General features: G+C 55.2%; 1 protein-coding gene across 2 annotated transcripts; it reads right to left on the bottom strand.

Annotated features, from left to right (window-relative positions):
- Positions 1 to 1,797: 1,797 nt before the first annotated feature.
- On the bottom strand, positions 1,798 to 25,507 carry USP2 (ubiquitin specific peptidase 2). 2 transcript variants are annotated; one of them, XM_037841729.1, is made up of 13 exons: positions 25,387 to 25,507; positions 16,847 to 17,661; positions 5,710 to 5,760; positions 5,091 to 5,214; positions 4,802 to 4,913; positions 4,592 to 4,702; positions 4,349 to 4,413; positions 4,055 to 4,158; positions 3,886 to 3,966; positions 3,698 to 3,776; positions 2,553 to 2,660; positions 2,253 to 2,373; positions 1,798 to 1,982 (listed from the first exon to the last, which is right to left on the bottom strand). In XM_037841729.1, the coding sequence occupies exons 2-13, from the start codon at positions 17,618 to 17,620 to the stop codon at positions 1,895 to 1,897; spliced, it is 1,818 nt and encodes a 605-aa protein (XP_037697657.1). In that variant the 5' UTR covers positions 17,621 to 17,661; positions 25,387 to 25,507; the 3' UTR covers positions 1,798 to 1,894. The 2 variants fall into 2 exon arrangements, with proteins under 2 accessions (XP_037697657.1, XP_037697658.1); XM_037841730.1 differs by lacking the exons at positions 16,847 to 17,661; positions 25,387 to 25,507 and adding an exon at positions 9,016 to 9,480.
- Positions 25,508 to 25,847: the final 340 nt, after the last annotated feature.

The following is a 25,847-nucleotide window of genomic DNA, read 5'->3' on the forward strand; positions in this document are numbered from 1 at the left end:
TAGATAAACATAGTATTTGAAAATGTATATTATTTTTTTTTTTTTTTTTTTTTTTTTAGAATTGAGTATTTTTAACTAAAAAGTGGGCGGTTAACCTTTCCCAGAACTTGAAATTTGCACTCTGGATCAAAGGGTATAAAACATTTGGCCATCAATATGCTAGGATCCCTTTTTGGGTTCAAACCCCTCCAAAATCAAGATTCCATCACTTATCAACTCATTTCTCAAAGCTATTATTTATTCTGTACAAGGTTCCACTGTCCATCAAACATTCTTCTACTCTTGCTTACACAGTAAACAAGTGTACACCAGCCCTTTGGCTCAGGTTCACAGGTCTCCCCTGGAGGAGGTGTCAGGCCAGTTAAACTTGGGATGTCTTTCTCTGATGCATCCCCCACCCCCCACCCCCGGAGCACTGGGACACTCCTGGCTCCAAGCGGCACCAGCCAGGCCCAGTGGGTGGGTGTGCAGACATGCATGAGGCTCTGTGCCTTGGTGCTGAACAGCTTTACTCTCTGGGACAGCAGTTTTGTTCAACTACTTAGGGCAAAATGAAGCCCATGGGAAAAGAAGCATACGACTGAGGCAAGACGTCCCCAAACACTCCCAGGCTGGGCCTGAAGACGGATGCTGAGAGGAGCTGCGGGGCAGCAGGGCATCCCTGAGAAGCTCGGTCCAAAGGGCCCAAGTCTAGGAGGCTCTGAGAAGGCAGGGGTGGGGTGAGGTGGTAGGAAGGTTAAGAGAGAATAAATTAAAGGGGAGCGAAGCTCCAGGGATAAGAGCTTGTGCTATCCTTCAAACAGCTGGAGAGTAGACCAGGGGTGGATGGGAGGAAGTGGGCAGGAAGGACCTGATACACTATCATAAGAAATCTCCTTTCACCTACTTTCCTCTTCACCTCACTGCAACGTAACCCAAGCTGGGGGGCTAAGGGGACGACCCCCATTTCCCCCAGTGGGTTTGCACATGGCACTGGGGAAAAGGGAAGCCGCTGAGGGATATCGCAGGGAGGGGCAGTTACCCCCTGGTCCCCAAACACTATAAGGCACAATTCTTGGAGGCAACTAGATTCCATCCAAACCGTTAAAAAAAAATCTTGTTGGATCCCAGGTCTACTGTGGCTGTGCGTGGGGCCTGACCAACGCCCACCCAGCACCAGTGGGGGCTGGCATTAGAAAAGCGGTACTTAAAGAATTAAAAAAAAAAAAAAAAAAAAAAAAAAAGACCAGCACAACGTCCCAGCTGTGAAGAGGTGTGAAGGAGGGCACCTCCAGTCTGAAAGCTTTATAGTTACGGTAGAATTTATAAAAAAAAAAAAAAAAAGTGAGCTTTTAAAAACCAAAAACAGCTTGTTTCACAGAAGTCCCCCGGTCCGTCCCCCTGGAGTTAGCAGCGTTAAGAGGGCTCTTGGCTCGTGTGTTTTTCTTGCTTCCGACCAGCCAGCCGGGTCCACGCGCAGGTGCGGCGGCAGCTCTCGGCAGGGCCCACGCTCCGGGCCGCCGTCCCCGCGTCGGGCTCCAGCGGGCGCTGTCTTCCCAGGAGGCGCGCACGCGCGCGAGGATCTTCTCCCCGCTGCCGGTTGTTGTTTCTTACGCACGGGAAAAAACCACAAGCTTAAAGAAGGAGAACAAGAGAAGCCGAGGGAGCGCAGTGCTGACTCCGGTCTCCGCGTCCTGTCCATCGTCCCCGCGGGCCCCGGCTCGGGAGCACCTGGCTCCGCGCGCCAGACCCTCACCAGGCTGCATCAACTCCTCCTCGGCAGCTTTATTTTAGTTTATTTCTCTCTCATTTGTCAGGTTTTTTTGCCTTTTTTTTTTTTTTTTTTGGTCTTTTTAAAAAACTTAGGGCGTGGGGCCACCACGGGGAAGGGAGAAAGGGCTGTAGCTCCTCGCTGCTACATACGGGAGGGTGGGCTGGCCAACTCGTAGAAGAGCAAGTAGGCGTCGCTGGTGCGCACTTGGCTGGAGGACATGGGTGAGACGCTGTGGAGAGAGGGGGAGAAGTCAGAGCCGGGCCAGGGAGGCCCCGGGGACCCAGGGTGCGTGCTCAGGAAGCTGGCGGGCTCCCACCTTCAGCCTCTCCACCCAACACCCCAAGCCAACCTCTTCTGTTGCCTCTCAGAGATTCGCCAAATGGGCAGCAGACTCGGTCAGACCTGTTACCCGGCCATTTGGCTCTGGCCTTTCCTGTCCAGTCAAGGTGAGGTACAGGTGTCGGGCAGCTGGGTGCCCTGTTCAAGACCTCGCACTCACCTGGAGTCATTGAAAGTGTGCCATTCGCCTGTCACCGGGCTCCGGCAGTAGGCTGTGTAGTGGCCGCCCATGGTGGTTCCGGAGTGATTGGACACAGCATACAGGTTGTAAACAGCGTGGTCTGAGGAGGAGATGCGAGGGCTCAAGCACCCACGGCATTCCTCACCCCTCTGTTCCCTGCCCGCCACCTCCTGTTCCCAATCTTCTCAGAATCCTTTAGAGTTGCCCTCCACCTCTTCGCCCCCCCACGTCTTGGACACATGCGCTCTGCTTCTTCCATCCCTGCGGCAAGATACTCACTGGTGTTTTCTGAGGCAAATTCTCTCAAGTCCAGGTCTCTTAGTGGGAAATTCACAAATGTTGTGAGCTTGCTGGTTCGTATCCTGGATTCTGAGAACCGCTTCAGATCTGGTAGTTTCGCGAGTCAAGGACAGAGTAGCAACAGAAGAGTCCAAGTAAAGGAGATGAGAGCCCTCCATGCAACAGCACTTCTAAGGAAGCAGAAAACCACCGCCAACAGGAGAGCCGGTCACATTTCATTTTCCCCACTCTGCTCACCTTCACCTTTTGGCCCCTTGTCATCAGTCACCCTCTCAAGTCAAGGTCCCTTTCTCTAATGCAAGTTCCAGCTAGACATCCCAAATGACCACAGTAAGCCATGCCCTTACCAAAAGTACCACCCAAATACCTAGGTCTGAACCTGACATTCTTTAAAAGATGCACTCACTAAGTTTTATCTTTCAGAAACTTAAATCCACCAGAGTGTTCTTATACCTGAAAAGTCCTAAATACCAGAGGCAACAGCCTCTTTAAGATCAACTATCAGATGCGGCCCCCTTCCCCATACTGTCAATACCCTTTTAGGGTGCTTACTGCCTTGACACCCCTGAAGATGAAGAAAGAGATTAAGTGAGAGGGAGGGGTAGCAACAGACAAGATAAGATGGAACAAAGGTCTATGAATATTGAAATTGTCTATAATTATATATATATATATTTGGGTGCTGTGATGTGGAATGGCTGGAAGGAGGTAAATGACATGGTGGAGCTGTAGCCTATAGCATCCTTTGAGACCTGCTCTGTAGCTGCTTGATGAATTGTGCCTTGAAGGTCTTCCCCTTTCTCGTATACACCTCATACTGCACAATAAGGAAGAAACTGTAACCCACAACAATTTTTGAAATTAGCTATGTGACTGCTTGTTGAGCTGTACATTGAGAGATGACACCTTTCTGTACGTACGTTATATTTTACAACAGAAATGGCTGAAGTTGTGGAATTGTAACCTGTGACATTCTTTGAGATTTGCTCTCTAACTACTTGTGAAATAGTACTTTGAAGTTATAACTTATGCATATAGGTTAAAGTTCACACACAAAAAAATTGCAGACAATTTAAAAAAATAAATAAAGTCAAGGTCCCTGCCCTGCCAGATCTTAAGGATACGGAGCACCAAGATCTTTGGGAACCTCTGGATGGAGAACTTCTTTATACATTGTTTTCTGGCTCGGCAGCGACAGCACATCTGAAAGACAAGACAAACAGAGCTAAAAAGGGCCTGTGGGAGAAGTTGACCAGGCCTGAATCCAGAATCCCCCACAGAGGCCCCCTTTCTATATGCAGGAGCCACTCACTGGCTTCTCATCTCCATCGAGCACATCCTCTTTGGTGAAGAGCCTCATGCAGTCCATTAATGTCACCTCAGGGTAACCTCGCTGGAGGAGAAAAAAGTAAAGGTCAGAGGTCAATGACAGGAAAGGGTAAGAGAGGGCATTTCAAAAGCGGAGCCACAGGAGTGAATACCTTAGCAATGGGCAGGGAGAGGTCCCAGAAGGGATCAAAGACTGTAGAGCAGTAACCGCAATCGGTACAGGTCAGAGAGCTCTTCAGCTGCCCAACGAAGAGATCTGGGGAAGAGGACAGAAGCTGAACCATGGGGAGGGGCCCACAGTCTTCCGCACAGTGTCCCCCAGGCTGTTGGACACTGTGCAGAAACAGGGTCCCTGGACAGTGTTCTTAGGCCTTTCATGTTGGGATCGGGTGAAAGCAGGTAACAAAGAATAAGGCCTTCCCGACAGCACCCAGCCATGTGCTTACCCCCGATCCGACTGTCTTCCCGTTCTAGATATTTCCTCCACATCTGCCGCCCTTTCTCATCATCGCTGGGAACCAGAGAGAGGTAGACAACTGGGTCAGAGCTTAAACCACGCTAAGTTTAAGGGTCTCTCAATCTACATCCTTAACATTTGAAAGGAGATTTTATTCATGACCCCTAAAGAGGTAGGTAAACAAACACAGCTTCATAAAAGTTTTGCAGTCCCCACCATTCCTCTTACTTACGGAAGATGATCGAGGTTCTCGGGGGTGGGCTTAGGCCTCACTGTGACTCGGTTCACCCCATTATGGAGCCCGTCGAGGAGAAAGCGAAGGAACTCCTGAGCATCCTGCTGACTGAACCCAAAGAAATCAAGAGTGAGCAGTGCCTCCCATCCAAAGAACCTGCCGTTGCTGCCGCCCACCCTGGGGAGGACACGTCTGCATAACCCTTACTTATAGCCAACGAAGCGTGGCGCGTATCTCTGGATCTGGGTCTTGAACTCAGATGGGCTCACCACATCATTGGGGGAGGAAGTCCATATGGTCTGGATTAGTTTTGCAAACTCTATTGGTAGGAGAGGGAAAAGAAGGAGGGCTCTCAAACTAGAATCCCAGCAAAAAGCAGCCAAAGAAAAACAGGAGAGGTACCTATGAAACACCACTACTAGTGCAGCAAGGGTGGAGAGGAGAGAGGGTGGGTGGGAGTGGGGAGCAGGAGTACGTGCATGGCCAGGCTGCTCACCTTCCATGAGGGCTGTGTGTGCATTGCTGCTGTGGCTGAGGTCCCGCATATAGAGCCGCTGCAGGCAGTAGTCTCTCAGCTCCCGAGTGTTGCTCAGGCACTGCAGAATCGAGTTCATGAAGCACTGCAAGAGATGGGCCAGACAATCAGCGGTGAGACAAGACCCCTGTCTGATACTTCTATTCCCTTAGTACCAAAGGCTCTCTGGTTCACTCACCCCAGAAATGAATTCTCCCACAGCCTCGGTTCCTCTTTTTGTAAGTGAAAGGCATGAAGTGAGGCAAATTCCTACTACTGGTACAGGTGACATAATTGTTTACTATAGAGGTGTGCAGAAGGGTGTGGGTGAGTTGGACAAAAGTGGGTGGGTATGATGGATGTCCCTGAGGAGAAGGATCCAGGAAAGTAGCTGAGCTGACAGGCAAAAGGGCAACTCCTCCTGGGGGTGGGGGTGAGGCAGAGGCCAGCCTTTCTGTGAAACAGCAGCCAGGAAGGACAGGTGCCTATTGGGCTAGAGGCCAGGGAGTCAGCTGGAACCAGGAGGGGATGCTGGGTAGATGGTCCCAGTCAGGACTGTAGGGGGTACCCCCAGGAAAGAAGTGGGCTGGGAAGAACTCACCGTGTTCCCAAGGTTTCGAAGACCAGCCAGACCCTGGGCGCTCTTAGAATTCTGTAAGCAAAGAACACACAGCATTTAAGTCTGAACACAAAGAGGCCTGGCCCATGTGTGGTGCTCTCCTGCCACCTTCTGTCCCTTGGGGCCATGAGCATCAGGCTGCATACATTATTCTCTTTTCAACCTTGGAGGAAAAGAGGACTGATGAATGCCTGTCATTTCCAACACACAACAAACGTATTCTGGGTTTTGCTTTCTTTTATTGGCTATTCATTCCCCCTATCTTTACATTACCCTTCATTCTCTGCCACAAAGGAGTTTGGAGATTACAACTAGAAACAAGGAATTCCTATATTTGGGTATATATTTGTCTCCTGGCTACAGGAAATTTCAAGTCCCAAATCCAAGTGCTATCTCAAATGATCAGTATTTATACCCCGAGATGTCCAATATAAAAAGGAGCTGTCAAAATAGGCACTTCAAGAAGGTCTTGAAAAGTTAAAATCACAGCACATCACAACCGAGTTCAGATCTTCAGCTTAGAAGAACTCAGGACTGTGAAACTGCCAGAGACAGGTGGAATTCCTTCTATCTGAGCTCAACTCCTAAGGGCTGATTCAAGGCTGGGAGAATCTTCCCCATCTGGCTCAAGTTTCAACATCCCAACTGGCCACTGGCTGAGAATCCTTGTGATGGCAGAGGTAAGCACCTACAGGTGCCACCCTTGCTCTTGTCCCTGCTCCGGAGGCTGGTGAGGGGGTTGACGAGAGAACAGGGCAAGGCCCAGGACTCTGGGTGCTCTTTGTCAAAGTCTCTTGACTAATCCAGGGCATACCTCAAAGGAGTCTGAAAACCTAAGGACTCAAAGGGTTAAAGAAGCAGTCTGCAGATGAGTCTGCCTCCCCCTCTCGCAGGGAGGGGGACCTGGGAGCAGGCAACTCTGGAGCAACACTGGCTGGGGCATGCGTGGGGCCGGCTCAACCCTGATCAGAACAGGAGCCTGAAATAACTCAGCTAAAATTATTCATGGCGTATGCTGACAGCAGCTCAAAGCCCCTGAGATTGTCAGCTCAAGGAGGGTGGGAGGAGCAGGCCGGGTGGGGTGGGGTGGCTTTTCTTGAGAATGCCTTGCTGACCCCACAAGGAAAGGGATCCCTTTCCTTGCCGGTTATGGGATCTAACACTAACAGGTGGGGAAGAATAATATACCCAGAAAGGAGCCCTGGTTTAAAACTGCAGCTGAAGAGAAAACAAATTAGTAGTGGCTGGGGTGTAAGCATCCTTGAAGACCTCTGTCAGGGCTAGTAATCTATGGCCTGAAGCATAAAATTTGAGTCTTACCTTTCTGAAAAGCTAAACCCTGATGCTCCAGTAAGCAGGCCACAAAAGAGAATCCCTGCGACAGACCTTATCAGCATTTTCAGGCAGAAATGGTGATGGACACCCCCACAGGGCCCAACGAAACAGATGTCCCTAGACTCCCATTTGGAACTAAACCTCAAAGCCATCCATGTCCTAAGACCTATTTTTGGCAGTGCTTTATTAGTTCTTACCCCCCTGGGCCTCACACAACATCTGTCTAAACAGGCTGTGGGAGGAAAGCGTTCTTTCCCTGGTAACACGTCAGTGCATATCAGAGTGGGCTCTTGGCTGAGACAATCAGCCTTAATGAGTGGGGACCTGGGACACCAGAGTCATCTTTCTACTGAGGCGCTCCCTGATGCTCTAAAAAGGCACTGATGCTCTAGAGTGACGGTCCAGAAGAACATTTCATCACCCATGGTTATTAGTCTTGAGGATCTAACCCTTCTATCGGTCTGAGGGTGGGGAGATGAGGGGGGGAGTCTCCTTTAAGGCTCACCTTACTTAGTTCTTGTTTGTTTAGGGTGGGTGGGGTGTGCCTTTGTCTTAATATTTCCTGAGCTCAAACCCACTTGCCAATTTCTAAGCGCTCTGTGTAGAAAGCTGCTGGATAGCGGGAGTTGGGGAGCAGGAGGGTGGAGGAGTGGGGGGGAGAGGGCTGCTCTGTGCCTAGCCAGATACTCTTCTGCCATGAATAGGAAATCAGGAGCTCCAGGGAAAGTCAGCACTTTCCATTCCAGAGGAACAAAACGTCCCAGGAGTGGCCTTTTTTTTTTTTTTTTAATGGGAAAAACAATCCTACCTCGGGGCTCAAAGGGAGAGACTAGTTGTGACATTGGGTGAGAGACTCTGCACAGGCAGCCTCTTGCTGGGAGAGAAGGAAACGGCTCCAACTATGTTAGAGCTGATGTGGAGAGAGTTCAGAAAGTTGCGATCAGGAATGTCTTTAAAATTTACCATCAGCAAATCTAGTTTTAATATCAGGAGGAAGCAATCACGACTGTTCCCTGACAGTAAACGGACAGCACTCGCCTTTCAGCGAAGGAAGAGCCCTCTCTGGGTTACTGCCAGCAGCACCCGGGGACCAGGTCATAGGAAAGGCTGACGGAGGTTTGTGTCTTCACACACAAGACTCCAGGAAAAGGCTTCCCTGCTTACTTCACCCGTGCCATGAGGGTCAGCCATGAGTCTTGGCTGCGGCCCATGAGTCCCGGCGTGGCCCTGGCACAGGGCAGTGCATGCACTGCCAACAGGGGAGCTGCTGCCTGTTACATAAGATATGTCAAGCTCTGGCCTCTTCTCCCTTCCCCAAGGGGGCAGTGCCCAGTCTTGCACCCCAGCATCACTTGGGGTGACCACTTCATTAGCAGAACTGGAGGTGGGGGGAAAGGACAAGGGAAGTTGCTCTCTTTCACCTGGCTGCAACTCCTTTGCCCTTCACAGGGTCAAAGGACCCCTGTGACCATCCCCCAGGGAGCCCTGGGGAACACTGACGTGGGGAGGCGGCCCCTTTCTGACCACCCTTCTGGCTGGGCTTTGGCGCTGGAGGAGTCACAGCCGCAGGGCCCCGCGAGCTGCCCGTCCCCTCACACACCCAGACCCGGTCAAGGTTAAGCTTTCCTGCACCTGTCCTGATAGGTGCTAGGAATGAAGAGCCTCAAAGGCACCTGGGTCGCGGGAAAGGGAGGGAAGGAGGGAGGGGAGGAAGTGTCCCAGGGACTCAGGGGCTGGGACCTCAAGATGGGGAGAGGGCCGCGAGTAAGCGTGGGATCACCTGGGGAGGGGGCATTCCTTGCCGGGAGACCCTGGGAAAAGAGAGGTGGGGACTGGGAAAAATCCGTCCCCGGGCAGAGGGGGCGCGCGGCGGGCGGGGGAGGGGGCCGTCCCGGGAAGGAGACGGGTCCCCAGGCCCTCGGAGAGGGGGTCCCGGAAAAGGGCCCCGCGTACCTTGGCTTTGTTGAGCAGGAGCCCCACGAAGGTGGAAAGTAGCAGGGACGGGGAGAGTGGGGAGCGCGGCCGCAGCTCCTTGGCGAGGGCGGGAAAGGGGGCGGCGGGGGGCTCCTCGGGCAGGGTCACGGTGTACGAGGTGCGCATGCTGGGCGGCGGGCGGCGGGCTCGGCCCCACACCCAACGTCGGCTAAGGGGGCGCGGGGGGTACCCGCGCGGGTCCGCCCTGCCGGGACGCTGAGGCCGCTGAGGCCGCCACAGGACCCAGTCCGCGGCGCCCGGCTGTAACCGCTTCGCCGGGGCCCGAGCGTGCACTCCTCCCGGGAACGCGAGACCCACTCGCCTCAACCTCCCGCCGCGCGCCGCCAACCGCCCCGGCTCCGGCTCTCGCGCACCGGCCGACTGACGGCCCCGCGGCCGCCTCGGGCCCCGCGACGTCAGCGCCGGGGGCGGGGCCAGGGCTGCAGTCCCGCCTCCGGGCGCCCGCACGCGGACAGGAGCAAGGCTACGCCCCCGCCCCCAGCCCCGCGACTGCCAGGCCGGGCCAGCCCACCGCGAAGAGCTGCAGGTCCCCGGGGAGCGGGACTGGAGCGCCGAGCCCCGGACTGACCTCGGGGTTGGGAGTCCGGAGAAATCATCCTTGGGGGCCGCAGAGGGCGCATCCCCAAGACCGGTGTCAGTAGCACAGCGTGCAATTCCTAACTTTGGTGGTGGTGGTGGTGGTGGTGGTAGGGGAGCTGCAGACCATTTTGAGAACCCGACGGAAGCTCTGTACTCTTCAGGGAAAAATGCACGCACGCACAAACTTTTGTATAGCATGGGAAGGGGGGTGCTCAGACCCTCTTGAAGCCCAAGGTCCACACAGTCCATGGGCAACGAGGGGCCCAGGTGAAGGAGGATTTACGGGGATTCGGAACTAAGCTCCCCACAGCGCCCCCCTCCCCCCCCCGACTTGTTTGTCCTCATTACTTCAGCCCCCCTTTATTTAGAGACTGTGCTCCTATTTTATAAGGTACAGTAGGTCATCCATCTTTTTGGGTCCAGGAAAGAACATTTCTGGCCTTTTCTAACCATTTACCCAACTCCCATCTCTCACAGAATCTCAGATGTTGACTTGTTTTGGGGAGGTGGGGAGAAAGTTAACAGAATAGCGGGGAAATAGGTGCTCAGCGGGTGGGGGCTGGGGGTGAGGTGAACGTACATTCTGGAACTAAAGGCAGCTGTGTCTCGGGGCCAGGGGTCTTTGACTTTGATTTCTGATGCTGCACCCTTCTCTCCTATCGGGGCTGCACAGGAATCTGCCTAGAGAAAGTATCTTGTTTGGAGCTTGCTGGCTATTTTTAGCCAATATTTTTAGCATTTAAAAATACTCAGAGAGGCAGCAGCGTGTGCTGTTACTCATCCGCGGGCTCCTTCTGTCCCCCTCGGCGAGCTCAGCCCCACATGCACTGGCACACTGCACACACGACACAGCCACATGGGGAAGGAATGTGGGACGCAGGTCTGGGCTGCGCCCGGGGCCACCCACCAGGCAGCAACCGCGATAAGGAGAGCGAGGGGACAGGGCGGCTTGCCCGGGTGTGGGGCGGCTGTGGTGGTGGGAGCAGCGGGCTTCACGATAAGTGAGGGCGTGAATGTCAGGCGACCTCCCCCACGGTCGGTGCTCTTGCCCCTACTTTGACCAAACTCGCACCCTGGCTTTCTCCAGGTTTCCGTCTTTCCAGCGAGACCCTTTTCCAAGGCTTGCCCTTTTGTGCACCTGCCTCTTGCAGGCAGTTGAAAGCCTCTGGGAGCTCTGTTGGCAGCCTCCTTCCCTTCTCACAACCCTGGCTCTGCCCCAACATCTGCCACCCACCAACTTGCTCCGACCCTCTGCTTCAGCACTTGCTTCCTCTCACTTATAAACAAAACTGCCACTGGTTAAGTAATTATTACATGCCAGGCACTGGGCTGAGTGCTTTACATATATATATATTAATCCCAGTTAACTTTCATAATAATACAATGACGCAGTAACTATTTCAGATAAAGAACCTTAAATCCGGGGGAGGTCCAATGACTTGCCAAAGCTAATAAGACCGTAAAGATTATAAGTGACTGTGGGGCTTTGAACCCAGACCAGTCTTAACAGTAAAGCCCTTGATTTTAACAACAGTTAGGAAATTCTGGAATGCCATTCCTGTTCTCTGCCAATTACCTCTTTGTACATTCTGCTTTTCCACAAAGCTTTCCCTAATTAACCCCACCCAGCTCAAAACACCCCATCACTGCATTCCCTCAGACTATCAGCAGTTTATACTGTATTCATTTATCTTAATGTGTTTATTTTTGTTTTACAAGTGTTTCTAAGACTTTTGAAAAAAATTCTTGGATTGCGCAGGGCTTGTTTTGATTGTGCCATTATACTGAAAATCCATCAAGGTTAGGCTAGGGGGTACTGAATAAATGGTGTTAAGCTCCTCTCTAAAGAGGGCCGACCAGGCTGTGCTGGGAATCTTGGAAGTCCCACTGGGCCTCAGAGGGTGCGTGTGTCTCGTTTTGTGTGTTGAACAAATGTGCTGGGGTGAATGCTGCCGGAAGGTGCTCACCTGCTATGGCATTTGGCCGATCTCCCCCTGACTCAGACCCAGTGATTTGGCCACTCCCACTCCAGGACATCTGGCCTGCTGCCAGCACACTCTCTCCTCCTTCCTGGGGTGCTGAAGATTAGGGGGACTGGTGGGGAACAGGGAGGCCCAGATGGGGACAGCTCTTGCTTGGGAGCTCTTTGAGAAGCCTGGGGTGAGGGGAAAGAATTTGTGGCAGGAGCCGTCCAGCGAGTCTGACTGTTGCAGGACACTCACAGGGCATGGCCAACAGATAACCAAGTGGCTCATTCCTCAACTTAGCCAAGCCCCAGGAGACCCTTTCTCCCCACTGCCACTTCTCTCGTCTGGGATCTGAGTCTGGCCCTGGCTTGGCAATTCTGGTCCTCAGATACACTGAGCTGGCTGAGCTGGGCTGATTCATAAGCCCGGGCATGGCCTGCCTCCCTTGGGGGGAATTCATTGTCTTCACTTTGCATCCTTCCTGGCACAAGATGGAATGTAAATAAATTAAAGTCAGGATTACCTCTGTGAGGGCAGGCTTGGGAGGATCTGGCTATGCTCAGATCTTAGAGGGCTGCTTGGTGCCAGGTTTGGGTTCCCGGCACTGTGCTTGCTGCTACTACTACCAAGACAGACTGATGGACTGATTGACAGACTGTAGGAGTCTGGGATGAAAGTGCAGGGCTCCAAGTTAGGGCTCTGGCGCTCAGCCCGCAGGAGTGTGTTATGGAGGGAGGTTGGAGGCAGCTCTGCCTCCTTGCATTAGCTCTGCACTCCTCTGTGCGCCAGGCAGTCTGGTCTGGGCCTGCTGTATTCCAGAGGCCGCACACTCCCCTCTCGCGCTTATGCTTTACTTCTGCTCGGGGTACTAGTTTTATGCATCCATTGAGGTGACAGGGTACAGCTCTGGGCTCTGAACACGAGGTTCCTTTCCGAAGCCAGTGGTCAGTGGAGCGGCTCCCCCAGGGGCCAGGAACATTCTTACAGGCTTGGATTAACTTCTGCACTGCTGAGCTCCACCCCAGCACCATTGACTCATGAAGACATGCTGAAAGGATGTGTGTATTGGGGGGTGGCGTGGTGGTGGCCATAGGGAGGATGGTGCTGAGCCTGACTGAAAAGTTGAATCCTGGGAACTGCAGCACCAAGGCCACCGACCAGGCATCTTCAGGGGATGGAAGCATTAGTGTCTTGCTGACTTTAACCCCAAACCACAAACTAATGGCCCTTTATTTCTTAGCAGCTTCTACTGGTCCTGGCTACAGGACCTCTCTGGTGTAAGGTCTCCTCTGAGGTGATGTTCCTGTGCTGTGAACACCCACTGAAACCCTCGGGAAGCTCAACTCCCTCAGGTAGCTGAGTGAGCCCCAGGGGTGGCAGTGGGGGGAGACAGGCCCCAGGGTCTCAGGCTGCTGAGCTGGACAAACAAGCCAGCACTGATGCATTCCCAACATTCCCAACGCGACTAAGCAAGAAGTTGGAGCAGGCCAGGGACAAGAAAGGAAAGTCACACTTCTCACCCAGGAGCTGTCAGGCAGCCCCTGCTGTCCTCAACTTGCAATCTCTACAGCACGGCCTTCAAGTCCAAAGTTTCATCCCAGAGAAAAATCACATGACCTCAGTTTATATAATCTCCCCTGTCACTGAACAGCTGGAACCCACGGCCTCGGGAGATGAGTCAGCAGCCCCAGTAGTAACTAGGACCCAGGTATTCTGGGTTCCCAGACCCTTTGCTCCTAGAAACAGCACCTGGAGCAGAGGGCAGGGGAGTGGAGATTTGGGGTGTGAGGGGTGGAAAGAGCCACCAGACTCTGAGCCTCTCAGTCCCTGGCTCTGCATCCAAGGAGCAGGTGCCAGGCCTGGTGACTGTGTTTCAGAGGGCCCGGGGCCAACCCCTGGCTCTTCTTGGGAGGGGAGAGGGTGGCCTGGGTAGGGCAGGGCAAGGTGGGGGAGCAGGGCTGAGGCCTGCAGGCAGTGTCAGGGCTGGGGAGGGAGCAGCTGGAGGGGGTGGAGCAGAGGAGGATTAGGAAAGATTGGAGGGGTTAAAGCACAGCCCTGGCAGGGCTCAGTGAGAACAGCTTGTCCTTCCATAGGCCCGGGAACAAGCGGGGCGGGTGGAGGGGGTGAGATGATGGGGTTGAGATCTCCTGGCTCCCTGCAGGGCCAAGCCACCTGGGCTGGCTGGGAGTCCTCACCGGGGGTAGTGAAAGCTTTGCTCCCCACCAGTTCAGGACCATTCTGTCCCTCCTCTCTTATCTGTCTGCATTTTATGCTGGAGGTGGAGGCTCAAGCCAGGCTCTTATTATCCTTGTGCCAAGCTGCTCCCTGCATGGACAGGTATTTTGTGGGTGCTTTTGCAAGCAAGGCGGGGGTTTGTTCAGCATTCACACTCACACACACACACACACACACACACCACTGCCCCTGGTTCTTTACTTATGCTCATCAGAGTCTGTGATCTGAAGATCATATTGGCCGTTGCTACTAATGAGGGGAATTGAGTCTGGTTAAAATGGTCCTACTCCCTGGTCGGGGCCTACTTTTGACCTCCCTTTGTGAACGCTAGTTGCAGTTTTAAGTCTGTCCAAGGGACCCAGGGGAGTCAGAGTACATCAGACCCCGTCCCACAACGCTTTTCGTTCTTCCCGCAGGGCCAACCTGCCCCACTCTAGCCAGCCAGATGCCCCTTTCGTCGCCTTCTTTCCCACTTTCAGTTTAATCTAGCTCTTCCGTAGTGTATGACTGGTTTCAGATTCATCTGTATTCATTATTTGCTTTGAGCCTCTCAACATCCCTGTGAGGCGGGCAGGGGAGGCACCATCGCTGCCTTTTATGGACGAGGAAGTACAGTCAGGCGATAGAAGTCCAAGGTTAAAGAGGCAAACTGTCCCCTCCCAGGGTCATAGGCAGCCCGTCCTGGCCTCAGATGACCTCGCCCTGCCCTGCCCCCGATGGCCCTTCAGGACACCCAGCGCTGCCTCGCAGGGCAACGACTTAAGAACTTACTTCCCCCCACAGTAGGGACCTTGACTCACGCCTCTCTTGCTTCCCAAAGCACCTGGGAGGGTTCAAGGAGGGCCACCGTTTTTTGAGCACCTACAGCGTGCGAGGCACTTTCACGTTCGTTACCTTTTGATTCCCCACAACTATCATTTTACAGGCTCACATGTTAAGGGTTGCACTGCTAGTAAGCTGAGTGCCATAAATGAATGAATGAGAAAGTAAGCTGGACAGCCGCAAAGAAGCTGGTCCCTGGTTTAGAAAGAGGGGGCCAGGCCCCAGGAGTCGGGCTGTGCTTATCACACTGAGAGGTGGTCAGCTCCAGGAAGTGAGCATGAGAATGGAGGTGAGGTGGATGGGGGTCTTACACTCAGGACCCCTCAGGGCCCTTCCCAGTTGGCAGTATTTTCTCGGGCGTGAGCTCAGAGTAAAACGCTAGCTCAATTGTAGGGGTGTTACTGGCTATTTAAGTGTGTTGTAAGGGGCTTCTGGTAGGATGGAGGAGGTTAGGGTGGCTGAGTTTGCCCGAGGGCTGTCTCCTGGGCTTGCTCTCTCAGGATGGCACAGCTCCTCTCCCCCTGGCCTAGAGCAGGTGGAGTTGGGGCCAGGGTGCCCCCTATGGAAAGGGTGGAGGGCATCAAACTCCAGGGAGAGTGGGGTGTGCTTGTGTGGGGAGGAGGCTGAGGGCATCTGAATGGACTTGACCAACAGTGAAGGAGGAGGCTGGGCTGAAGATGGGCCTGCAGCTTGGTTTGCAGAGAGGAGGAAACCTCCACATGCAGCTGGTGAACAGGGCAGAGATTCCCAGGCTCCATCCCTGAAGAGTTTGATTCTGGGGGTCTGGATGGGACCCAGGTTCTGGAATTGTTAACCCTAGAGGTGATTCTGATGCAGGCAATCTGCAGACCCCACTTTGAGAACACTGCCTACCATAAAAAATCCTTCTCTTCTGAGCAAAGGGAGGGAGGCCTCCAGGACCCAGGCCCCTCCGCCAAGAGCCACCTTCTCATGGTCCCCCAGATGCAGCAAAGTGAACCAACCTCCACCCCGAGCACAGTGTCTTCCCTATGCCAGCTCTGTCGTGACACACATCATTCGCCCAGTCCTCTGCCCCACTGGCCTCTGACGCAGCCAGCACTGCCTCGTCAGGGCCTGTGGGTTCTGGGAGGCACCATGGCACTTCACACAAAGGCCCAGCAAGGCCAAGACTCGCCAAGTTACGTTATCAAAGCTGTCCTCCCAGGACTTTCAGTTATGACAAGCTTCAAGGTTTATGACCCATACCCTGCCCCTCAGTTCTGAACCCCTGCACCGTCTGGCTGGACAAGCCCCCTAAGCAGCGTTTCCTGCTGCAGCACAGCCATTGTTTCCAAAAGGCAAATGCCCTGGGAGTAAGGGAAGGGTACACAAAGGAATGGAGAAGACACAACACTCGATCCTCCTGCCCCCACATGCTTGCCCGCCTGCCTATCTACCCAACCATCCATCCGTCCATGCCATCAGCAGGCTGCTGAGTTCCGCGCTGTGCTAGGCACATGGTGAGGGATCCAGAGATATGACAAGATTTCTTTCTCATCCTCTGGGAGCTTGCCACCTGATGGGCGCACTCACAACTACAGAAAAGGCAGAGAGCTCCAAGAAAGCAGGTAAGGCATGAGGGAGGCAGTGCCAGTCCTTGGTCAGGCCGCAGTGGAATCTCTTCCCTCATTCCAGCCCAGGCAGGCACTGGATACCTAAAGCCCTGGACAAAAATTTCTCTACCATTTTCTCCAAAGACATAAGATAAGAACTGCTGTCTAGAGCCCCTGATCCTGAGCCAGCCAGGATCAGTCGGAGAGTTCCTCTTTCCCTCATGCTTAATGTCCAAATGATATGCTGGGTCTCTGGGATGGGTGTGGGGAGTAAAAGCCAAGCAGGAGGAGAGACGTGATCAGAACGGGGAGCACTGATGGTCTGGGCCCCAGCATCTAGCCCAGGAAGACAGAAAAGGAGAGGGTAAGAAGAGCCATGTGTATGGTGGGGGTGGGAGGCTCTCAGTACTCCCAAGAGCATGGCTGGACCTCCCTGGGGTGCACAGGCCCTGAAGCAGGTTTCCCAGGGAGATTGGGACACCAGCCATCCGGAGATGACTTCCCTCACTCACCGCCGCTAGGGCTGCGGGAGTCCTCCCCTCACCCTAGCTCTGCTCCATCAGCGGCTGCCTCCCCCAGCCCATCACCTGGGTCCCCAAGGGGTAAACTCACCATGGTGTCTCGCCCTGGGGAGCTGGAGCGGCTGGGCCCAGGGACCTGGCCCTTGCCCTTCTCCCACAGAGTGTAGCGGCCACTGGGTCGGTAGGTGGGGCTGAGGACTTCAGGGACTCGCGAGGGAGGGGCCGGGGTGGGCACCTGAGGTGCACTGCCCTTGCGACCGTAGTTCTCCAGGTAGTCGGCCAGGTACTCGGAGCGGCTGGCTGCCTGGTACAGCCCCTGCAGGGCACACAGCTCCTTGCGCGTGTGGGCCAGCATGGGGCTCCGGCTCAGGTTCCCTGGCTTGATCCGGTAGCCCTCGGAGGTTCGGAGGCTGGAGAAATCCCGGGCCAGGTCTGACTGGCTGTTGGACTTCTTCTGGGGGAAGGTGGCACCCTGGTCGCGGGCACTCATGGGCAGGTAGCTGAGGGCGCTGCTGGACATTCCATAAGGGAACCCACTGCCCCCACTGAGTCCACTCCCTGGAGGCCGCTCGGAGCCCCGGGTCTGGCTCTCTGCCCTCTTTCCACCCACGATGTCGGGTCTCAGCAGGGGGCGGCCCCGGTCATAGTCCAGGATGGAGGAGGGGCCGTAGGTGCGGGGACGGGTGAGGAAGCTGGTGGGGGGGCCCGACTTGAAACCAAGTTTCTCCTTCTCCAGGAAGGAGGCAGCCAGGTTGGCCCCGTAGGAGGAGGGGGTGTAGGTGCCATAGCCCGATTTGGTGTAAGGGGCTTCTGTGTAGCGGGTCGATTCTGTGTAGCGCTTCAGGGTGGAGGAGAGCTGGGACATCCTTCAGGGTGGCACTCAGTGGGGACTGGGAGCCGCATGGGCTGAAAGACAAGGAAAGCCATTGTCAAAGGGCCCTGCCAGGTGTCAGACTCCCGCTGTACCTGCTCTCCATCCCCAGCGGGGCCAGCAGCTTAGATCTCAACCAGGGACCATGCAAGTGGCTGTCCTGCTGCTGGGGAACGTACATATGCACCTGCGCACACACACCTGCCCGAGGTCCCCAGGCCCCCAGGTGCCCAGACCCCATGCATTCACACGTTAATGTGTGTGAGTTTGAGAGATAAGCCACAGGGGTGGGTGGGTGGGGGGCGCTCTCAGCACATCCCCCGAGGACCCCCTCTCGAACACCCAAACACTCAAGCAGGGACTGCCCCACCTCAGCAGCCCTCCAAGCCACCCACAGGATTCCAGTCCAAATCCCATCTGGTTCTTCTCCTCAGCTCCTCCTGACCACCCTCAGCCCCTGGACTGAAAACGCCAGACATGTCAAGAGTGAAGACCCGCACCCTCTTGGGGCCCTCCCTTCTGACTTCCCTGGCGAGGAGAGCAGGTGTCTTTTTGGAATCATAGGCCCTCTGAGCTGGAAAGACCTCAGGATCATTTGGTCAGATCCCTCATGAGGATAGAGGGCGCGTGAAAGGACGTAAACGGGAGGGGTGGGGAGGGAGCGAGCACGTTGCACAGAGGGGGCTTGAACTCGGTCTCCAGATTCCATCCCGGAGTCCTTCCTGGGACACAGATTAACTGCTACTTGGTCCCGTGGTGCAGGGTGCTTATGGGGCAGAACCCACACCCCTCACTGTGCTAAGCCTTCTCCTCTAAGAGGGATTAGGGCTCTGGGGCATCCCAGGGCTTACCGGGCAGCCATTCCTCCCCATTCACTCATGGAGACACTTGACTTGTGCAAAGGGGGCCCCCTAGAGGCCGGAATCTTGCACTGCAGGCAGCGCTCCCGGACCTCCATCCATCCTGGCTGCTGGGTGGGGTCCGGTGAAGGAGCACAGGCTCTCTGAATGTGGAGCTTAGGAGGCCCTGAAAGGTCAACCATTTTAACCGCTTTGCTGTACAGATGGGAAAAACCTGACGATTTGCCCGAGGTCACACCGATGCAGAGCCAAGACTGGAATCCAGGACTTTCAGATTTCCAGTCTAGGGCTCTTTCTACTTTACCTTGATTCACTCTTCCTCATCAAACTAAAGCTCAGTTGGGGACCCCCAGAATCCCTCTATCACCCTAAAAGTGCAGCCTTGATCTACAAAGGTACAGAGGAATGAAAGCATGGGAAGGGTTCCAGTAGGACCAGGCCCCCTTCCCTGAAGGCCACCAGGGGCTCTTGGGGGGCTCCTTGGCGGGGGGGGGGGGCACAGTTATCAGAGAAGGCCAGACTGGCATATGCAGGCCCTGGGGTTTTAACTCAGCCCTGCCACCGACCAGCTGGGGGACTTTGCAGTAGTCATTTAACCTCTCTGAGCCTCAATGTCCTCACCTGTAAAATGAATATAATAATCATTATGATACCTCCTTCCCAGGGCTGTTGTCAGGAATAAATGAGATAACAACATGAGAAAGCACTCAACAATGACAGTGGCTGTTACCTCTTCCCCAGCCCTGGCCAGGTGGCCCGGTTCCTCCCAGGGTGTCTGTAATAATGTCAGGCTGACCAGCCTCTGACCGCATCCCAGGTACCAGGCTTCCCCCACGGCCCTGGTGACATCAGTGGGCAGTGGCCAGACATCGACCTGCTCAGCAGACGCTGGCTCGGGCAGCCACAGCCCACCCTAGGCTGGCTGCCCAGCCCATCAGAGAAGAAAGGAGTTGGTGCCAAGCCCCGAATGCTGAGGGCTTGGCAGAGAGCTCTAGAAACGACTCCATGCATGGCTTGGGGTGGGTGTGGGAGTGGGACAGCAGCAGGTGGCAACTTCCGTACTGGTCCAGAACAGAACTTCCTGACGTGGCGAGGGACCTCTGGCGCTTTTCAGCCCGGGCTGGCCTCAGAAAGGCTTGGCCCCTGCTGACTGTCTACCACCTTCCCTCCTGGCCCAGGGGCCCCCCTACTTCACGTACGCTCCCTGACCCACTCTGCTCTCCCTACAGCACATCCTTTTCACCCTTTTCTAGAAGAGGTAACTGGGGAAAGACCTCACACAGGGTTAGAGGGAAACCACAAGCTTTCCTCCCATTTATTTAGCTTTTGAGGGCACAGAGAAGGGAGAGAGTGAAGACTGAGGGAGGCCAGGGAGAGAGACAGACAGACAGACAGAGGCAAAGGTGTGGGGCCATGGGACCAGTCTGCTCTGTTTCACTGTGGAGAACTCCATCAATAATTCAAAGTCAGAGTGAATCCAGGTCTCAGGAGCTGGGCTCCGGGACACCGGGCAGCCCATCAGATGCATGTGTCCTCACCCTGTGCCCCCCAGGCATGGGCTCATGGCTCCCCCTCCCCCACCCCCAAGGCTCCCAGGGAATTGGCATTCTGCAGGCAGTTCCCCAAGGCCGTGACCTCTCCTGGCCCAGCTGATGACGCAGAAGTGCTGGGGCCAAACAAGGTACAGTGGAGAGGGACAGACAGCCCTGGGAAGGCCCTGGGGGAGGGTAGGGGGCTGGCCCATAGAATCCCAGGAAAGCTCCTAAATCCCGGCTCTCCTGTTGGCTCCAATGTGGCAGGCAACTGACAGGCCTCGCCCTCCCCCCAGCAGCCCCGGGGAGTCACGCCCTCACTAACACCCCCTGGAAGCTGCCTCTCCCCTCTGAGTCTGACTTACACAGCTCCCAGGTCTGGGGAAAGGGTCCCCCCTGGGTCTGAGGCTTAGAGCGTGCCTATCCCTGCCCCTATCCCTGAGCCTCCCCCTTGAGAAAAGACCCAGCACCTTCCAGGTGAGAAGACGGCTTGGGTTGGTGCCCCTTTGGCGTTACCTGGCACGACTGTCCTTGGAGGCCACAGAGTGCACCCCGGGTGGGCGGGTGGGCGGGGTCCCGGGCCGTAGCCTTGCTGCACAAAACAGGGACAGTTCGGGCACTCCCATGGCTGCGAGTCTCCCGTTGCCAGAGGAACGGGTGGAACTGAATGGCCCTTTCATGGGGCAGTGGGCGGAGAGCTGATTGGCCGGGGTGCCCTGCCCCGCTCCCTGCCAGTGCGGGGCCCCTGCTGCCCGGCTGCTCTCTCGCTGTTTACCCGGAGCTGGCAAGTATGGGCATGCGGCTCCAGGCGGCACCTGCCAGGTGCCCAGCACTGTGGACAACGGGGGCAGCCCCCTGCCAAGCTCCTCCTCCGTGCCATCTCCACAGAGGCACCTCGGCTCTCCCCTCCTCTGCCTGACATTCCCCATGGCTTTGCTCAGTTTCCCCTCTGGGGAGGTGCAGCATTCCTGGCTGCACAGAGGACTCAGCTTCCTGCCGTGACACTGGAGCCCAGCCATCGTCACCCGGCCAGTCCCCTGGGCCAGGCCTGTGCTGAGACCTCACCAGCAGTGTCTCGCTCTGCCTTCTCCCCGGCCTCAACGCGACACCTGGCCCTGCCCGGGAGCCTGGCACTCCTCTAAGAGCCCGTCTATAACAGGGTGTCCCAGAAGTCTGAGTGCGGTGCTAAGCTTTAATTATTTCAGAAGGTAAATGCCTCAGACTTACAAACAACATCATCTGCAGGTTTAATCACTTGAATTAAACTGAAATTATATAGAAATGAAAAAACACAATATTCATAATTCACAAAACTAAATAAACATACCAGAAATTTAAAAATTCTGGCAAATGAAGTTTTTCAGGGATGCTTTGTGCATTTGTATTTCCAAAGTTATTAAAGCTTAAGACTGCACAGAGTATTTTGGGACACGGTGTACTAATTCATTGACTCCCCAACAGCCCCAGGCAGTAGGTGCTGTTATTATACCTGTTTGCAGATGTGGAAACAGACAAGTTTCCAAGGAAGTATGTGGATTGCCCAAAGTCACCCCAAGGGCTGGGTAGGGAGGGGCCGGCCTGCCAGGACCCCTGCTTCACACATCCCTGGCTCCTCCTTGGGATGGCAGGTCTGTAGGGGCCACTGCTGACTCCCAGCGCCCCCTGTCCAGGCAGCAGTAGGGGAGTACAAACTCCTGCAGGAGCGGCCCTTTGGATTTTCCACTGCAGGTGCATGAAAGCGCAGCCAGGTGCAACCTGAGCCCAGAACAGTTCTACCTGCCGCAAGATGGTCCAGAAGGCCTCCATTTCACGCTTCTGCATGTCCCCTGGCACCAGCAACTAGCCCTAGCCCAGGACCCTTGGCCCAAGGCCTAGTTGTGGACGTGCCCCCAACCTCCTTCCCTCACCCCAGCCTGGCCCACTCTCCCAGTGCCCATGTGAGGTGAGTCAGGGGTTAAAATGAACCCCAGGGCCCTGAGGCAGCCAACCAGCCCCCTTGCGTCAGCCACTGTCATTTCCTGTTGCTCATGTGAAGGGCCACCCAACCTGCCCTGCCGGGGGAGGGACTTACACCCCAGGAATCCCAGGCCCTCCTGGCCCCAGGGGCGAGGGGCAGGTGGTGCCCCACAGCTCAGCAACTTTCATGGCCCTCTGCCTGGATGTGCTCTGACTGAAGCAACACCTCCTTGGGCTTTCTGGGGTGAAGGCACCCTGGCTTCCGTGACCTTGCCACTGCCTGGATGGGGCATCCTGAGCGGAGCTCAGAGACACACCCAAATGGGGTTAAGTCCCTTCCCTCCTACCCAGGTGCCCAGGACAGGTGAGTGGGGAGTCCCAGCCAGTCCCTCCAGGTGCTTGGGAACCTCCACAGTGGTGACCTCAGAGCTTCCCAAAGCCACTTGCTAACCACATTGGAATCAGGCCCTGCTGATGCCCCGAGCCTGCAGAGCGAGGAGGGCAGGGAGAGAGGCCCTGTCTCGCTCCATCAACGCTCTCCTACCCTCCCTCCCAGATGCCCAGATCCCCTGCCTGGGCCATCTGCCACACTGCCTGGGCACATGTCAAGTCAGATGGGATAAGGGAGGTCCTAGCAGGTGTGGAGGATAGGGGCAGAGTGGAGGGTGGGGTGGGGGGTATTCGTCTCTCCTTCTCGGGCCCCCACGAGCCTCAGCCTGTCCCCAGCAACTCTACCTGTCCTCAGCCTCTCGCCTTGGCAGGGGTCAGCCAAGGGAATTTGGGTCCCTCTCTGTCTCTCTTGCTCCCAGAAGTTCCCCCAGAGGCTGGCGGAGGAGGCAAGAAGTAAGACAAAGAGATTGGAGATTAGAGCAAGAATCCTGACTGGTGGAGGAGAAGTGGGTGGGCCCTGGGCAGTATCTCTATAGGGTGCTTCTTGATGTGGGGTGGGGAGGAGGTGGACATCTTTGCATTTCCAGGAAAAGGCAAAGAAATGGGCCTCCAGGCAGGATTGGGATCCTTAAACTCTCTCCTAACTACCTCTGCCCCAGCACTCTCTTGGTGGTCCTGCCACCCCCCCACCCAAGGGAGGACCCAGTCTCTTTCCCTCCGCTAGGGCTTTGACTTTCCTCTGTCCTCAGCCTCTGGGGGCTTTGGCCTTGCCCACAGCACCCCGCAGGCCTGCTCCCCCAAATTCTCTGATAGCTGTCTTCTGGATGGAGCCCTACGAAGCTCAGATGCCCAAGGGGCAGCTACCGACCTGTGTCCAGGGGCACTGGATGGGACCTGGGGGCTTCTCCTTCCCCAGCAGGGCAGGGAATGCAGTGAAGAGCCTAGAAGCTGGAGTCTGACTTGGGGCTTGGGTAATCCGCAGCTCAGGTTACAGACTCCGATATATATAGTATCTTATCTGACCTCACAGAGATGGCTAGCGGCAACTCACTTGCATTCCAAGCCCCGGGAGAATTAAAGGGGCAGTGGCATGCCCACCCTCCAGAGGCCGAGGGGCTGACCTGACCGGCCAGTACCAGGCAAGAAGATCCTATTAGAAGTCCATGATGAGAGGCTCTTTGAAGTGGAACAGAAGGGGATTCTAGGGGAAACAGAACTGGAAAGAGGTAGAGGGGTGGGGGTGGAATTTGAGGCAGAAATATGGAGAATGAAGATTCTCTGGAGGTGCCAAGCATCGAATTAGAGAACAAGAAGAAGCCTTAGTGCTAGTCCAACTCCTTGAATTTTGTGATGGAGTAAGCCTAGTGATGTTGGCCCAGAGATGGAAAGCGACTTGCCCAAGGACACACAGCTGGTGAGAGGCAGACAGGGCCAGTTCTCGGGTTTTCAGAATAATATACTCTTTTAGTGTAATGAATTTCTAGGTCTGGGCTTGAATGCTAGTTCTTTCTCTTTTTGGCTCTGAGACAGCGGGCAAGCCACTTAAGCTCTCTGAATCTCAGTTATTTAATCTGCAAAACAGAAATGGTACTACTACTACTACTAAACCTGACAGAATGATGAAGATCAAATAAAGTATTCAAAAATGTCCTGGCACAGAGTAGAGTTCCATAATGATAATTATTATATGGAATTCTACCAATTATTATTATAATTAGTGGTAGTTTTAGCAGTAGCACTGTGCCAAGTGAACCTTCCTAGGGAGATAAGGGCCTCTAGGCTACCCCTGGGGAGTGCTCTGTTCTAATGCCAGAGAATAGTCCATGGTTTTCTGAACTGGTCCATGTCCCCTAACTCAGGAGGGCAAACAAGGTTTGCCATAGTTCCAGTGTTTCCCGTCCACCGAGCAGAGACCATTTGGCTGCTTCCCTCTTTGCCTAAATAAACAGCGCAAAGGCAGCTTCCCCCAGGCCATGGGGAGAAGCCCCCCGGGGATGGTTCTACTCCTACCTGTAGGAGCGTGCAAGATTCCAAGGCCACAGAGCCGGACTGGGCAGGGTTGCAAGAGGAAGGAGCAGGATCCTCAGCCTCTCGGGCCTGGGTGCACTTGTCTGCTCCCCAATACGGTTCTCGACGGCTCTCCCTGAGGACTGGGAGGACCCGGGGCTGGAGCCTCCGCCCTGTGTCAGCAGAGGTCCTGACTCAGCCCCAGGTCCTGATGATGCACTTCATAGACGCCCTCAGCCCGGCTGTCATTCCAGTGCTCATTCCGACTCCAGGTTGACATGGAACTACAGCATCAAAGGAGTGGGAGGGGCCCCAACTCTAGCCCAGCCACACTCTCCTTCTTTCGGTTTCTCAGGGTTCGACCAAAACTTGGGTCTCTGCCATAGTCTCCCCTTGGCCTCATCCTACCAGCCATTCATTCAGGAGGCGGGGGCTGCTCACAGGAGAGCCAGGATGCGTTAACTGGGCTTTCTCTGCTAAGTTTAAGTTTCTTGCCTTGGAGCACCGCATGCCTGATTCTGGTTTGGGATTGGCTGGAAATTCAAAGATGCCTCTTTCTGATTTGAGATTGGTGGGAAAATCTTCCCTTTGGCACATCTGCTCTCCCCTTGTCCCCCTTCTTTTGGCATACTGACCAGAGACAGCCCCCGGGGCTTTAATAGGAGGGACTAAGTGGGCTGTATGCACACGTGGGGAGGAGGGTGTTAACGTCCGGGCATCACTCTCAGGCCACATACCAAGCAGGGCGCAGCGTTCCGGACCCGCCAAAGCAGCATTTCCTTAGAACACACTCATCAGCACACAGATGGCTGTTCCTGGCACCCTGGGCTCTCAGCTGTCAGCCCCCCTCACACAACTGGAGCCCGCAGCTGGAGCTCCCCCGCGCCGCTGACACTCGCCCTACATGTCCAGTGCCCCTTCTGCCAAGGCGGTCGCGGACACCTCACTTTCTGAGCCTCAAACCGGCACTGACCTCCGCATCCCTCTTCCCCGATCCCCGACAGGTGGCACGTACCTGCCTCTTCTTGGAGGATGGACGAGTCGAGCCGGGTACAAGCATGGAGCTGCGGGTGAGTCCCGGCTGGTACTGGCGCGGCGCAGTGAGCAGCAGCTGACGCAGAGGACTCCCTGGCCTCGGCTCCTGCCAGCCTCTCCCCACCTCCGCCGGGGCCCAGAGAGGACCTCCCCGGGAAATCGGCGCCACCCAGCGGGCAGCCGCCTCATTGCGCCCGGGCCGGCAAAGCCACACCCCGCGTTGCGCGTCACTGAGCCGCATCACGACTATTGGCTTGTTCCTATTGTGGCGTCATTGAGCCCCGCCCAGCTAGGGTTTCCTAGGCAACCGATATATACAGAACACCACGTGGAGGAAAAGCAGGAGAGTTTGAAGGCGGTGGAGCACGAAAAGAAGTGGACTGGAACCGGCAACTGGAAGATGTTGAAAAAGAGGAGGGGGTCGTCGGAGAAGGCAAGGAA

This window comes from Choloepus didactylus, chromosome 6 (genome assembly GCF_015220235.1).
Source record: "Choloepus didactylus isolate mChoDid1 chromosome 6, mChoDid1.pri, whole genome shotgun sequence".
NCBI lineage: Eukaryota > Metazoa > Chordata > Mammalia > Pilosa > Megalonychidae > Choloepus > Choloepus didactylus.